Source organism: Somniosus microcephalus, chromosome 28 (genome assembly GCF_052327205.1).
Source record: "Somniosus microcephalus isolate GS21.2 chromosome 28, FLI_Smic_1.0, whole genome shotgun sequence".
NCBI classification, from domain to species: domain Eukaryota; kingdom Metazoa; phylum Chordata; class Chondrichthyes; order Squaliformes; family Somniosidae; genus Somniosus; species Somniosus microcephalus.
The window spans coordinates 43,287,617-43,301,407 of record NC_141014.1 but is presented as its reverse complement, the minus strand read 5'-3'; the positions used below and the strand labels follow the sequence as shown (position 1 = coordinate 43,301,407).

Below are 13,791 nucleotides of genomic sequence, written 5' to 3'. Positions count from 1 at the left end.
CGGTACGGGGTTGTCTGGGAAATCCAGGTCATCTTGTTATTTTATTTCTCTTTGTGCTTTTGTTTAATCCAGAAAAGTTTTATGAAGTAGCAGAAGAGGCACGGGAATGCCCACTGTGCAGTTACTATTTCCCCGCGGATCAAATAATGGAACACGCAGCATTCTGCAATGGCCCAAGCTACAGACAGTTCCAGGAGAGATGGGTCTCCAGCTGCAGCCAGGCCCAGGAGCGAGAGATCCCCAGCTACAGCCAGGCCCAGGAGCGAGAGATCCCCAGCTACAGCCAGGCCCAGGAGCGAGAGATCCCCAGCTGCAGCCAGGCCCAGGAGCGAGAGATCCCCAGCTACAGCCAGGCCCAGGAGCGAGAGATCCCCAGCTACAGCCAGGCCCAGGAGCCAAGGGTCTCCACTGAGGATGGCAGCACCACCATGCAACTCTTTTGGAGGTACAGGCTCGCACTGGTCGAGCCATCTTCCACCTTTGGGTGACAAACTCTGTCACATCCGTTGTGGTCTCTCTCTGTCTGTCTCTCTCTCTCCCTTATCTGGGACAGTCTCAACTTAGGAGTGCAAGTATCCCCGGGAATCAATATTTGCAGAGGGTCCTCAAAAGTGCGTCAGTATTTACAGGGGGTCCTCGGGAGTGTGTCAGTATTGACAGGGGGTCCCCGGGAGTGTGTCAGTATTTACAGGGGGTCCCCGGGAGTGTGTCAGTATTTACAGGGGGTCCCCGGGAGTGTGTCAGTATTTACAGGGGGTCCCCGGGAGTGTGTCAGTATTTACAGGGGGTCCCCGGGAGTGTGTCAGTATTTACAGGGGGTCCCCGGGAGTGTGTCAGTATTTACAGGGGGTCCCCGGGAGTGTGTCAGTATTTACAGGGTGTCCCTGGGGAGTGTGCCAGTATTTACAGGGGGTCCCCGGGAGTGTGTCAGTATTTACAGGGTGTCCCTGGGGAGTGTGCCAGTATTTACAGGGAGTCCCCGGGAGTGTGTCAGTATTTACAGGGGGTCCCCGGGAGTGTGTCAGTATTTACAAGGGGTGCCCGGGAGTGTGCCAGTATTTACAGGGAGTCCCCGGGAGTGTGTCAGTATTTACAGGGGGTCCCCGGGAGTGTGTCAGTATTTACAGGGGGTCCCCGGGAGTGTGTCAGTATTTACAGGGGGACCCTGGGAGTGTGTCAGTATTTACAGGGGTTCCCCGGGAGTGTGTCAGTATTTACAGGGGGTCCCCGGGATTGTGTCAGTATTTACAGGGGGTCCCCGGGAGTGTGTCAGTATTTACAGGAGAGTCCCCGGGAGTGTGTCAGTATTTACAGGGGGTCCCCGGGAGTGTGTCAGTATTTACAGGGTGTCTCCGGGAGTGTCAGTATTTACAGGGGGTCCCCGGGAGTGTGTCAGTATTTACAGGGGGTCCCCGGGAGTGTGTCAGTATTTACAGGGGGTCCCCGGGAGTGTGTCAGTATTTACAGGGGGTCCCCGGGAGTGTGTCAGTATTTACAGCGGGTCCCTGGGAGTGTGTCAGTATTTACAGGGGGTCCCCGGGAGTGTGTCAGTATTTACAGGGCGTCCCCGGGAGTGTGTCAGTATTTACAGGGTGTCCCTGGGAGTGTGTCAGTATTTACAGGGGGTCCCCGGGAGTGTGTCAGTATTTACAGGGGGTCCCCGGGAGTGTGTCAGTATTTACAGGGTGTCTCCGGGAGTGTCAGTATTTACAGGGGGTCCCCGGGAGTGTGTCAGTATTTACAGGGGGTCCCCGGGAGTGTGTCAGTATTTACAGGGGGTCCCCGGGAGTGTGTCAGTATTTACAGTGGGTCCCCGGGAATGTGTCAGTATTTACAGGGGGTCCCCGGGAGTGTGTCAGTATTTACAGGGGGTCCCCGGAAGTGTGTCAGTATTTACAGGGGGTCCCCGGGAGTGTGTCAGTATTTACAGGGGGTCCCCGGGAGTGTGTCAGTATTTACAGGGGGTCCCCGGGAGTGTGTCAGTATTTACAGCGGGTCCCTGGGAGTGTGTCAGTATTTACAGGGGGTCCCCGGGAGTGTGTCAGTATTTACAGGGCGTCCCCGGGAGTGTGTCAGTATTTACAGGGTGTCCCTGGGAGTGTGTCAGTGTTTACAGGGGGTCCCCGGGAGTGTGTCAGTATTTACAGGGGGTCCCCGGGAGTGTGTCAGTATTTACAGGGGGTCCCCGGGAGTGTGTCAGTATTTACAGGGGGTCCCCGGGAGTGTGTCAGTATTTACAGCGGGTCCCTGGGAGTGTGTCAGTATTTACAGGGGATCCCCGGGAGTGTGTCAGTATTTACAGGGTGTCCCTGGGGAGTGTGCCAGTATTTACAGGGTGTCCCTGGGAGTGTGTCAGTATTTACAGCGGGTCCCTGGGAGTGTGTCAGTATTTACAGGGGGTCCCCGGGAGTGTGTCAGTATTTACAGGGTGTCCCTGGGGAGTGTGCCAGTATTTACAGGGGGTCCCCGGGAATGTGTCAGTATTTACAGGGGGTCCCCGGGAGTGTGTCAGTATTTACAGGGCGTCCCCGGGAGTGTGTCAGTATTTACAGGGCGTCCCTGGGAGTGTCGGTATTTACAGGGGGTCCCCGGGAGTGTGTCAGTATTTACAGGGGGTCCCCGGGAGTGTGTCAGTATTTACAGGGGGTCCCCGGGAGTGTGTCAGTATATACAGCGGGTCCCTGGGAGTGTGTCAGTATTTACAGGGGGTCCCCGGGAGTGTGTCAGTATTTACAGGGGGTCCCCGGGAGTGTGTCAGTATTTACAGGTTGTCCCTGGGAGTGTGTCAGTATTTACAGCGGGTCCCTGGGAGTGTGTCAGTATTTACAGGGGGTCCCCGGGAGTGTGTCAGTATTTACAGGGGGTCCCCGGGAGTGTGTCAGTATTTACAGGGGGTCCCCGGGAGTGTGTCAGTATTTACAGGGGGTTCCCGGGAGTGTGTCAGTATTTACAGGGGGTTCCCGGGAGTGTGTCAGTATTTACAGGGTGTCTCCGGGAGTGTCAGTATTTACAGGGGGTCCCCGGGAGTGTGTCAGTATTTACAGGGGGTCCCCGGGATTGTTCCAGTATTTACAGGGGGTCCCCGGGAGTGTGTCAGTATTTACAGGGGGTCCCCGGGAATGTGTCAGTATTTACAGGGGGTCCCCGGGAGTGTGTCAGTATTTACAGGAGAGTCCCCGGGAGTGTGTCAGTATTTACAGGGGGTCCCCGGGAGTGTGTCAGTATTTACAGCGGGTCCCTGGGAGTGTGTCAGTATTTACAGGGGGTCCCCGGGAGTGTGTCAGTATTTACAGGGCGTCCCCGGGAGTGTGTCAGTATTTACAGGGTGTCCCTGGGAGTGTGTCAGTATTTACAGGGGGTCCCCGGGAGTGTGTCAGTATTTACAGGGGGTCCCCGGGAGTGTGTCAGTATTTACAGGGTGTCTCCGGGAGTGTCAGTATTTACAGGGGGTCCCCGGGAGTGTGTCAGTATTTACAGGGGGTCCCCGGGATTGTTCCAGTATTTACAGGGGGTCCCCGGGAGTGTGTCAGTATTTACAGAGGGTCCCCGGGAGTGTGTCAGTATTTACAGGGGGTCCCCGGGAGTGTGTCAGTATTTACAGGAGAGTCCCCGGGAGTGTGTCAGTATTTACAGGGGGTCACTAGGAGTGTGTCAGTATTTGCAGGGGGTCCCCGGGAGTGTGTCAGTATTTACAGGGGGTCCCCGGGTGTGTGTCAGTATTTACAGTGGGTCCCCGGGAGTGTGTCAGTATTTACAGGGGGTCCCCGGGATTGTGCCAGTATTTACAGGGGGTCCCCGGGAGTGTGTCAGTATTTACAGGGGGTCCCCAGGAGTGTGTCAGTATTTATAGGGGGTCCCCGGGAGTGTGTCAGTATTTACAGGAGAGTCCCCGGGAGTGTGTCAGTATTTACAGGGGGTCTCCGGGAGTGTGTCAGTATTTACAGGGGGTCACCAGGAGTGTGTCAGTATTGACAGGGGGTCCCCGGCAGTGTGTCAGTATTTACAGAGGGTCCCCGGGAATGTGTCAGTATTTTTGTGATGGGGTGGGGGGGGTGCTGCAGAAGCGTGAATAATTTATAGGGGGTTCCCCACTCTAACAGCACGGTTCCACAGAATCACAGAAACCCCACAGTGCAGATAGAGGCCATTTCGGCCCATCGAGCCTGCACCGACACATATCCCACCCGATCCCCGTAACCCCTACACCAACACATATCCCACCCTATCCCTGTAACCCCACGTATTTAATCCCCCTAACACTAAGGGTCAATTTATCATAGCCAATCAACCTAACCTGCACATCTTTGGTTATAGATTTTTGTTTCCTAGACTGGCCATGCTCTGAGTGAGATTGCCAGTCTAGTGGTGAATTCAGGGCAGTTTCGTGCTGTGCGCCCAAGCCTACAGTGAAAAGTGGTCTGAGACAGCCAAGCACATTTGATGCAGAACCCATACAGGCAGTGAGCTGGACTTGCACTCAGAGGTGAAAGGGTGGTGTCTGACCCACTGCACCACCCAATTCACAAAGCAGGGCTTTGATGCTTGAATCCATTGATTGGCACTGTGCCAGCCTGTGGACTGTACATCATTTAAAGCTGATATAGGGCCCTTCCGCCTCAGATCTTTGCAAATCCTGTTCCTTTCTCCTTTTCAGTTACATCAGTGGTAACGGGCCTGTGGTTCCAGGAGCAGCAGCTGGGAGTGAGGGGCCCAGGGAGGTTCTCAGCAGCAGAGGTGCAGACGCAGGCAGTGTGCCCAACCTAGAAAATGCACTGCAATATTTGGGAAAGCTGGAGCAGTGGATGACACAGGATCCGGAATTCAAGCAGTAAGTTTATGGAGCCAGTGACACTTGGTATGTTTCTGATTATTATCAAACTTCCTTACCTGAGATTACTTTGTCTCAAAATCGTGTTTGACAAATCTGTTAGTTTTTTGAGGTTGTAACTAGCAGAATAGATGAGGGGGAACCAGTGGATGTGGTGTATTTGGATTTTCAGAAGGCATTCGATGAGGTGCCACACAAGAGGTTATTAAACAAAATTAGGGCTCGTGGGATTGTGGGTAGTATACTCGCATGGATTGAGGATTAGTTAACGGACAGAAAACAGAGAGTAGGAATAAACGGGTCATTTTCGGGTTGGCAGGCTGTAACTAGTGGGGTACCGCAAGGATCAGTGCTTGGGCCTCAGCTATTCACAATCTACATCTGGAGCTGAGCAGTGGACCTGTGAGAGGCTCAGAGTCGGCGACAGCAACTCAACACAGGACTGACATCGGAATTCAGAAGTGACGTTGGCACAAGGAAGCTGATTGAGTAGCTGGTGAGTGTTTTTGTTAAGTTTATTTCTGTCAAGGTAGTTCATAGTATATTATATAGTGGCGTGGCAGGGCAGCTCAGTGCCGTGAACTGCACATCCTGTGCCATGTGGGAAATCCTGGTCGCTTCTCGTGGTCTGGACGACCACGTGTGCAGGAAGTGTCGCCAGCTACAGCAGCTCGAGCTCCGGGTTTCAGAGCTTGAGCGGCGGCTGGAGTCACTGCAGTGCATGCGCGAGGCTGAGTTATGTGGATAGCACGTTTCTGGAGGTGGTCACCCCACAGCTTAAGTGTGTGCAGGCAGAGAGGAAATGGGTGACCGCCAGACAGAAGAGGAGGACCAGGCAGGCAGTGCATCTCGCTCGCTAACCAGTATTCAGTTCTGAATACTGGTGAGGGCGATGGTTCCTCTGGGGAGTGTAGCCAGAGCCAAGTCCACAGCACCATGGGTGGCTCAGCTGCACAGGTTGGGAGGAAGAAGAGTGGAAGAGCAATAGTTAGGGGAAAAGGCAGGCGTTTCTGCGGCCGCAGACGTGACTCCAGGATGGTATGTTGCCTCCCTGGTGCCAGGGTCAAGGATGTCACTGAACGGCTGCAGGACATTGAGGGGGGAGGGTGAACAGCCAGAGGTCGTGGTCCACATCGGTACCAACGACATAGGTAGAAAGAGGGATGAGGTCCTGCAGGCAGATTTTAGGGAGCTAGGGAAGAGATTAAAAAGCAGGACCTCAAAGGTAGTAATTTCTGGATTACTCCCAGTGCCATGTGCTAGTGAGTACAGAAACAGGAGGATAGAGCAGATGAATGAGTGGCTGGAGAGATGGTGCAGGAGGGAGGGCTTTAGATTCCTGAGGCATTGGGACCGTTTCTGGGGGAGATGGGACCTGTATAAGCCGGACGGGTTGCATCTCAACGGGACTGGAACCAATATCTTCATGCTGGGGTTTGCTAGTTTTGTTGGGGAGGGTTTAAACTAGCTTGGTAGGGGGATGGAAACCTGAGAGTGGATTCAGAAGGGAGAGAAGCAAAGCTGGAAATGGAAGGCAGAAAATTAGTTAGCGAGTTTGGAAGGCAGAGGAAACAAAGGCTAGAAAATAGACAACAAGGGAGTTTGGAATTGCTAAATGGTATATACTTCAACGCAAGGAGTCTAGGGAATAAAGCAGATAAGCTGAGGGCACAGATCGACAGGTGGGAGGAATATGATATTCTAGCTATTACTGAGACATGGCTGAAAGAAGGGCAGGAATGGCAGCTCAACATTCCTGGTTACAGGGTTTTCAGACGAGATCGAGGGGGGGTCGCGATATTGATTAAAGAATCAATTACAGCTGTGAGGAAGGAGGATATCTTAGAAGGGTCATCAAATGAGGCCATATGGGTTGAACTGAAAAACAAAAAAGGGGCAATCACACTGCTGGGAGTGTACTCTAGACCTCCGAACAGTCAGAGGGAGATGGAAGAGCAAATATGTAGGCACATTTCTGAAACATGCAAAAATAGGGCAGTAATAGTAGGGGATTTCAACTTCCCTAATTATTAACTGGGATAACATTAGTGTGAAAGGTTTAGAGGGAACAGAATTCTTAAAATGCATTCAGGAGAACTTTTTTAGCCAGTACGTAGCAAGCCCAACAAGGGAGGGCGCGGTTCTGGACCTAGTTTTAGGGAATGAAGCTGGGCAGGTGGGAAGGGTATCAGTGGGAGAGCATATTGGTGCTAGTGATCATAATTCAGTTAGATTTAGGGTAGTTATGGAAAAGGACAAGGATGGACCAGGAATAAAGTTCTCAATTGGGGAAAAGCTAATTTGACTAAGCTGAGAGGTGATTTAGCTAAAGTGGACTGGAGACAGAAACCTGAAGGTAAAGTGTCAGAGCAGTGGGAGGCATTCAAGGAGGAGATAGTGAGGGTTCAGAGCAAGTATGTTCCTTAAAGAAAAAGGGTGGGACTAACAAATCTAGAGCTCCCTGGATGTCAAGGGGCATACAGGGTATGGTAAAGAAAAAAAGGGAAGCTTATGACAGATACCGAGGGCTCAATACTGCAGAAAGCCAAGAGGAGTAGAGAACGTGCAGGGGTGAAATCAAAAAGGAAATTAGGAAAGCAAAGAGAGGGCATGGAAATATATTGGCTCTGACCATCATTTTCCAATCCTCTCTGGCTACAGGTGTGGTGCCAGAAGACTGGAGGACTGCTAACATTGTACCTTTGTTTAAAAAGGGAGAAAGGGATGGACCGAGTAATTACAGGCCAGTCAGCCTAACCTCGGTGGTGGGAGAATTATTGGAAAAAATTCCGATGGACAGGATAAATCTTCATTTAGAAAGACACGGATTAATCAGGGACAGTCAGCATGGATTTGTCAAGGGAAGGTTGTGTCTGATTAACTTGATTGAATTTTTTGAGGAGGTAACAAGGAGGGTCGATGAAGGTAGTGCGTTTGTAGTCTATATGGATTTTATCAAGGCTTTTGATAAGGTCCCACATGGCAGACTGGTCACGAAAGTAAAAGCCCATGGGATCCAAGGCAAAGTGACAAGTTGGATCCAAAATTGGCTCAGAGGCAGGAAACAAAGGGTAATGGTCGAAGGGTGTTTTTGTGACTGGAAGGCTGTTTCCAGTGGGGTTCTGCAGGGCTCAGTACTGGGTCCTTTGCTTTTTGTGGTATATATCAATGATTTGGCCTTGAATGTAGGAAGAACGATTAAGAAGTTTGCAGATGATACAAAAATTGGCCGTGTGGTTGATAATGAAGAAAGCTGCAGACTGCAGGAAGATATCAATGGACTGGTCAGGTGGGCAGAACAGTGGCAAATGGAATTCAATCCGGACAAGTGTGAGGTAATGCATTTGGGGAGGGCTAACAAGGCAAGGGAATACACATTAAATGGTAGGACACTGAGCAGCGCAGAATATCAGAGGGACCTTGGAGTGCATGTCCACAGATCCCTGACGGTAGCAGGACAGGTAGATAAGGTGGTTAAGAAGGCATACGGGATACTTGCCTTTATTAGCCGAGGCATAGAATATAAGAGCAGGGAGGTTATGCTTGAACTGTATAAAACACTAGTTAGGCCTCAGCTAGAATACTGCGTGCAGTTCTGGTCACCACATTACAGGAAGGATGTGATTGCACTAGAGAGGGTGCAGAGGAGATTTACGAGGATGTTGCCTGGGCTGGGGAATTTTAGCTATGAGGAAAGATTGGAGAGGCTGGGGTTGTTTTCTTTGGAACAGAGGAGGCTGAAGGGAGACCAAATTGAGGTGTATAAAATTATGAGGGGCCGAGACAGAGTGGATATGAAGGACCTATTTCCCTTAGCAGAAGGGTCAATAACCAGGGGACATAGATTTAAAGTAATTGGTCGGAATTTTAGAGGGGATTTGAGGAGAAATGTTTTCACCCAGAGGGTTGTGGGGGTCTGGAACTCACTGCCTGAAAGGGTGGTAGAGGCAGGAACCCGAACCACATTTAAAAAGTACTTGGATATGCACCTGAAGTGCCGTAACCTACAGGGCTACGGACCAAGTGCAGGAAAGTGGGATTAGGGTGGATAGATCTTTGTCAGCTGGTACAGACAGGATGGGCCGAATGGCCTCCTTCTGTGCTGTAGATTTCAATGATTTGGATGAGGGGACCAAATGTAATATATCCAAGTTTGCTGATGATACAAAGCTGGGTGGGAATGTAAGTTGTGAGGAGGATGCGAGGAGGCTTCAAGGGGATATAGACAGGCTAAGTGAGTGGGCAAGAACATGGCAAATGGAATATAATGTGGAGAAATGTGAAGTTATCCACTTTGGTAAAAAAAATAGAAAAGCAGAGTATTTTTTAAATGGAGAGAGATTGGGAAATGTTGGTGTTCAGAGGGACCTGGGTGTCCTTGTACCCGACTCACTGAAAGTTAACATGCAGGTACAGCAAGCAACTAGGAAAGCTAATGGTATGTTGGCCTTTATTACAAGAGGATTTGAGTACAAGAGTAAAGACATCTTACTGCAATTATATAGGGCCCTGGTGAGACCACACCTGGAGTATTGTGGACAGTTTTGGTCTCCTTACCTAAGGAAGGATAAACTTGCCATAGAGGGAGTGCAACGAAGGTTCACCAGACTGGTTCCTGGGATGGGAGGATTGTCCTATGAGGCGAGATTGAGTAGACTAGGCCTATATTCTCTAGAGTTCAGAAGAATGAGAGGTGATCTCATTGAAACATACAAAATTCTTACAAGGCTTGACAGGGTAGATGCAGGGAGGATGTTTCCCCTGGCTGGGGAGTCTAGAACCAGGGGTCACAGTCTCAGAATAAGGGGTCGGCCATTTAGGACTGAGATGAGAAATTTCTTCACTCAGAGGGTGGTGAATCTTTGGAATTCTCTACCCCAGAGGGCTGTGGAGGCTCAGTCATTGAGGATATTCAAGACAAAGATCGATAGATTTTTGAATATTAAGGGAATCAAGGGATAGAAACATAGAAGATAGGAGCAGGAGTAGGCCATTCGGCCCCTTGAGCCCGCTCCGCTATTCAATGAGATCATGGCTGATCATCCAAATTCAGTACCCTGTTCCTGCCTTCTCCCCATATCCCTTGATCCCTTTAGCCTTAAGAAATATATCCAACTCCTTCTTGAATATATTTAATGAATTGGCCTCTACTGCCTTCTGTGGTAAAGAATTCCACAGGTTCACCACTCTCTGGGTGAAGAAATTCCTCCTCATCTCTGTCCTAAATGGCTTACCCCTTATCCTTAGACTGTGACCCCTGGTTCTGGACTCCCTGACCATCGGGAACATCCTTCCAGCATCTAGTCTGTCTAGTCCTGTTAGAATTTTATAAGTTTCGATGAGATCCCCTCTCATTCTTCTAAACTCCAGCCAGTACAAGCCCAATCGACCCAATCTCTCCTCATATGTCATTCCTGCCATCCCAGGTATCAGCCTGGTGAATCTTCGCTGCACTTCTTCCATGGCAAGAACATCCTTCCTCAGATAAGGTGACCAAAACTGCACACAATACTCAAGGTGTGGTCTCACCAAGGCCCTGTACAACTGCAGCAAGACATCCTTGTTCCTGTACTCAAACCCTCTCGCTACAAAGGCCAACATACCATTTGCCTTCTTAACCGCCTGCTGCACCTGCATGCTTACTTTCAGCGACTGGTGCACAAGGATATGGGGATAGTGCAGGAAAGTGGAGATGAGGTAGAAGATCAGCCATGGCTCGAAGGGCCAAATGGCCGACTCCTGCTCCTATTTCTTATATTCTTTTGTTCAAATCACTCCCTACCTCCCAAACCTTCACATTGCCTGTCTTTGGGTTCTAGGTAAGTGAGCAAGGGAAGTGAACAATAAACCCTGTCCATTAATCACTTTCAGCTTTGGTCTGTCTCTGTTAGCTTTCACTCTGGTCGATGAGAGTGGCAGAGCATCGCCTCAGACCTTGTTTTAAGTTTAAAATAACAACCAAATTTAATTTGCAAAAAATGAATAAGCAAATAAGTAACAATGATATAAACACATTTAAATATTTATAGTAAACTCTCTTCCGCCAACTCCTTCAGATCACAACTCTTAAGAACAAAGCTAACTCTTACTATATAACTTTTAAATAATACAGGTAACAGTAAATCTTTTCCTAGAATTTCTTAGCACTGTTTCTTGAAAATTCAAAGAGATTTTTTTTTCATGAGTTTCAAACTTCAGTTGTTTTCAAACTGACCCCTGAAGCACGCTCTGTGACGTGGACAGCTCTTTCTTTACATTCTGGTAAAGTTAACAGACACTGGATTTTGCTTATCTCAGCTCTCAGATTTATACAAGGATCTTTCACTCGTACACAAACTGAACCAATCACTCAGCACTGTTTGAGTTTGAATTGTTTTTCTCCAGCATTAAAGGGTGAAACATTAAGTTTGGTAAAGGAACTGAACTGGAGTTAATTTTATAAATTGCTTGTGTAATGTGACTGGACTTCGCAGAACAGATACTAAATCAAAACTAGACAAGTATATCTGGTATATGTCACACGCCACTCTGTCCTGAACCTCATTCATCATATCAAATCCGACCAGGACATCGAGAGGACATGTGCTTTGGAGCGAGACACATACAGAAAGTTCAGGTGCTCCGGACACATCCCTTCCAAACAGTGCGCGTAGAGTGAGAGGGATGCGGGCAGTCAGTGAGGGGGTGCGGGCAGTCAGTGAGCGGGGCACACACACAGTCAGTGAGGGGGGTGCGGGCAGTCAGTGAGGGGGTGCGGGCAGTCAGCGAGCAGGGTGCGGGCAGTCAGTGAGGGGGTGCGGGCAGTCAGTGAGGGGGTGCGGGCAGTCAGCGAGCGGGGTGCGGGCAGTCAGCGAGCGGGGTGCGGGCAGTGAGTGAGGGGGTGCGGGCAGTCAGTGGGCAGGGTGCGGGCAGTCAGTGAGCGGGGTGCGGGCAGTCAGTGAGCGGGGTGCGGGCAGTCAGTGAGGGGGGTGCGGGCAGTCAGTGAGGGGGTGCGGGCAGTCAGCGAGCGGGGTGCGGGCAGTCAGTGAGGGGGGTGCGGGCAGTCAGTGAGGGGGTGCGGGCAGTCAGCGAGCGGGGTGCGGGCAGTCAGTGAGGGGGGTGCGGGCAGTCAGTGAGGGGGTGCGGGCAGTCAGCGAGCGGGGTGCGGGCAGTCAGCGAGCGGGGTGCGGGCAGTGAGTGAGGGGGTGCGGGCAGTCAGTGAGGGGGTGCGGGCAGTCAGTGAGCGGGGTGCGGGCAGTCAGTGAGGGGGGTGCGGGCAGTCAGCGAGGGGGGTGCGGGCAGTCAGCGAGCGGGGTGCGGGCAGTCAGCAAGCGGGGTGCGGGCAGTCAGTGAGGGGGTGCGGGCAGTCAGTGAGGGGGGTGCGGGCAGTCAGTGGGCGGGGTGCGGGCAGTCAGTGAGGGGGTGCGAGCAGTCAGTGAGGGGGTGCGGGCAGTCAGTGAGGGGGGTGCGGGCAGTCAGTGGGCGGGGTGCGGGCAGTTAGTGAGGGGGGTGCGGGCAGTCAGTGAGCGGGTGCGGGCAGTCAGTGAGGGGGTGCGGGCAGTCAGTGAGGGGGGTGCGGGCAGTCAGTGAGGGGGTGCGGGCAGTCAGTGAGCGGGGTGCGGGCAGTCAGTGAGGGGGGTGCGGGCAGTCAGTGAGGGGGTGCGGGCAGTCAGTGAGGGGGTGCGGGCAGTCAGCGAGCGGGGTGCGGGCAGTCAGCGAGCGGGGTGCGGGCGTGCGGGCAGTCAGCGAGCGGGGTGCGGGCAGTCAGTGAGGGGGGTGCGGGCAGTCAGCGAGCGGGGTGCGGGCAGTCAGTGAGGGGGTGCGGGCAGTCAGTGAGGGGGGTGCGGGCAGTCAGCGAGCGGGGTGCGGGCAGTCAGCGAGCGGGGTGCGGGCAGTCAGTGAGGGGGTGCGGGCAGTCAGCGAGCGGGGTGCGGGCAGTGAGGGGGTGCGGGCAGTCAGTGAGCGGGGTGCGGGCAGTCAGTGAGGGGGTGCAGGCAGTCAGCGAGCGGGGTGCGGGCAGTCAGTGAGGGGGGTGCGGGCAGTCAGCGAGCGGGGTGCGGGCAGTCAGTGGGCGGGGTGCGGGCAGTCAGTGAGCGGGGTGCGGGCAGTCAGTGAGGGGGGTGCGGGCAGTCAGCGAGCGGAGTGAGGGGGTGTGGGCAGTCAGTGAGTGGGGTGCGGGCAGTCAGCGAGCGGGGTGCGGGCAGTGAGGGGGTGTGGGCAGTCAGTGAGGGGGTGCGGGCAGTCAGTGAGGGGGTGCGGGCAGTCAGTGAGTGGGTGCGGGCAGTCAGTGAGCGGGGTGCGGGCAGTCAGCGAGCGGGGTGCGGGCAGTCAGTGGGCGGGGTGTGGGCAGTCAGTGAGGGGGGTGCGGGCAGTGAGGGGGTGCGGGCAGTCAGCGAGCGGGGTGCGGGCAGTGAGGGGGTGCGGGCAGTCAGTGAGTGGGGTGCGGGCAGTCAGTGGGCGGGGTGCGGGCAGTCAGCGAGCGGGGTGCGGGCAGTGAGGGGGTGCGGGCAGTCAGCGAGCGGGGTGCGGGCAGTGAGGGGGTGCGGGCAGTCAGCGAGCGGGGTGCGGGCAGTGAGGTGGTGCGGGCAGTCAGCGAGCGGGGTGCGGGCAGCGAGCGGGGTGCGGGCAGTGAGGGGGTGCGGGCAGTAAGCGAGCGGGGTGCGGGCAGTGAGGGGGTGCGGGCAGTCAGCGAGCGGGGTGCGGGCAGTGAGGGGGTGCGGGCAGTCAGCGAGCGGGGTGCGGGCAGTGAGGGGGTGTGGGCAGTCAGCGAGCAGGGTGTGCACACAGTTGGTTTCTGTAGACCTTCCGCTGAGGTTAGAGTGGACAATGAGGAGAACCCCCACAGAAATTCAACCCCTATATTTTCTAGTCTTGGAATGGGCTTCTAACTCAGCAAGAGTGCAACCTACTGTGGTCCAGAATACTAAATCCTTCTCTCTAAAGCTATGGTTGCTTCAGCAGCTACATGTTACAGACCAGAACAA

At 53.2% G+C, this 13,791-nt stretch overlaps 2 protein-coding genes across 6 annotated transcripts in view; one reads left to right on the top strand and one right to left on the bottom strand.

The window, feature by feature from the left end:
• The window catches only part of LOC147099693 (cytidine deaminase-like), a 134,720-nt gene that overhangs the window by 97,144 nt on the left and 23,785 nt on the right, over positions 1-13,791 (bottom strand). The window lies entirely within an intron of this gene.
• Positions 1-13,791, top strand: part of LOC147099695 (uncharacterized) — a 123,720-nt gene that overhangs the window by 106,700 nt on the left and 3,229 nt on the right. For all 5 annotated transcript variants that reach the window (XM_085969069.1, XM_085969068.1, XM_085969067.1 and 2 more), the window contains 2 exons: positions 73-445; positions 4,655-4,828. In XM_085969069.1, coding sequence (XP_085825195.1) covers positions 73-445; positions 4,655-4,828 — 547 coding nt within the window. The remainder of the gene's footprint in view (positions 1-72; positions 446-4,654; positions 4,829-13,791) is intronic.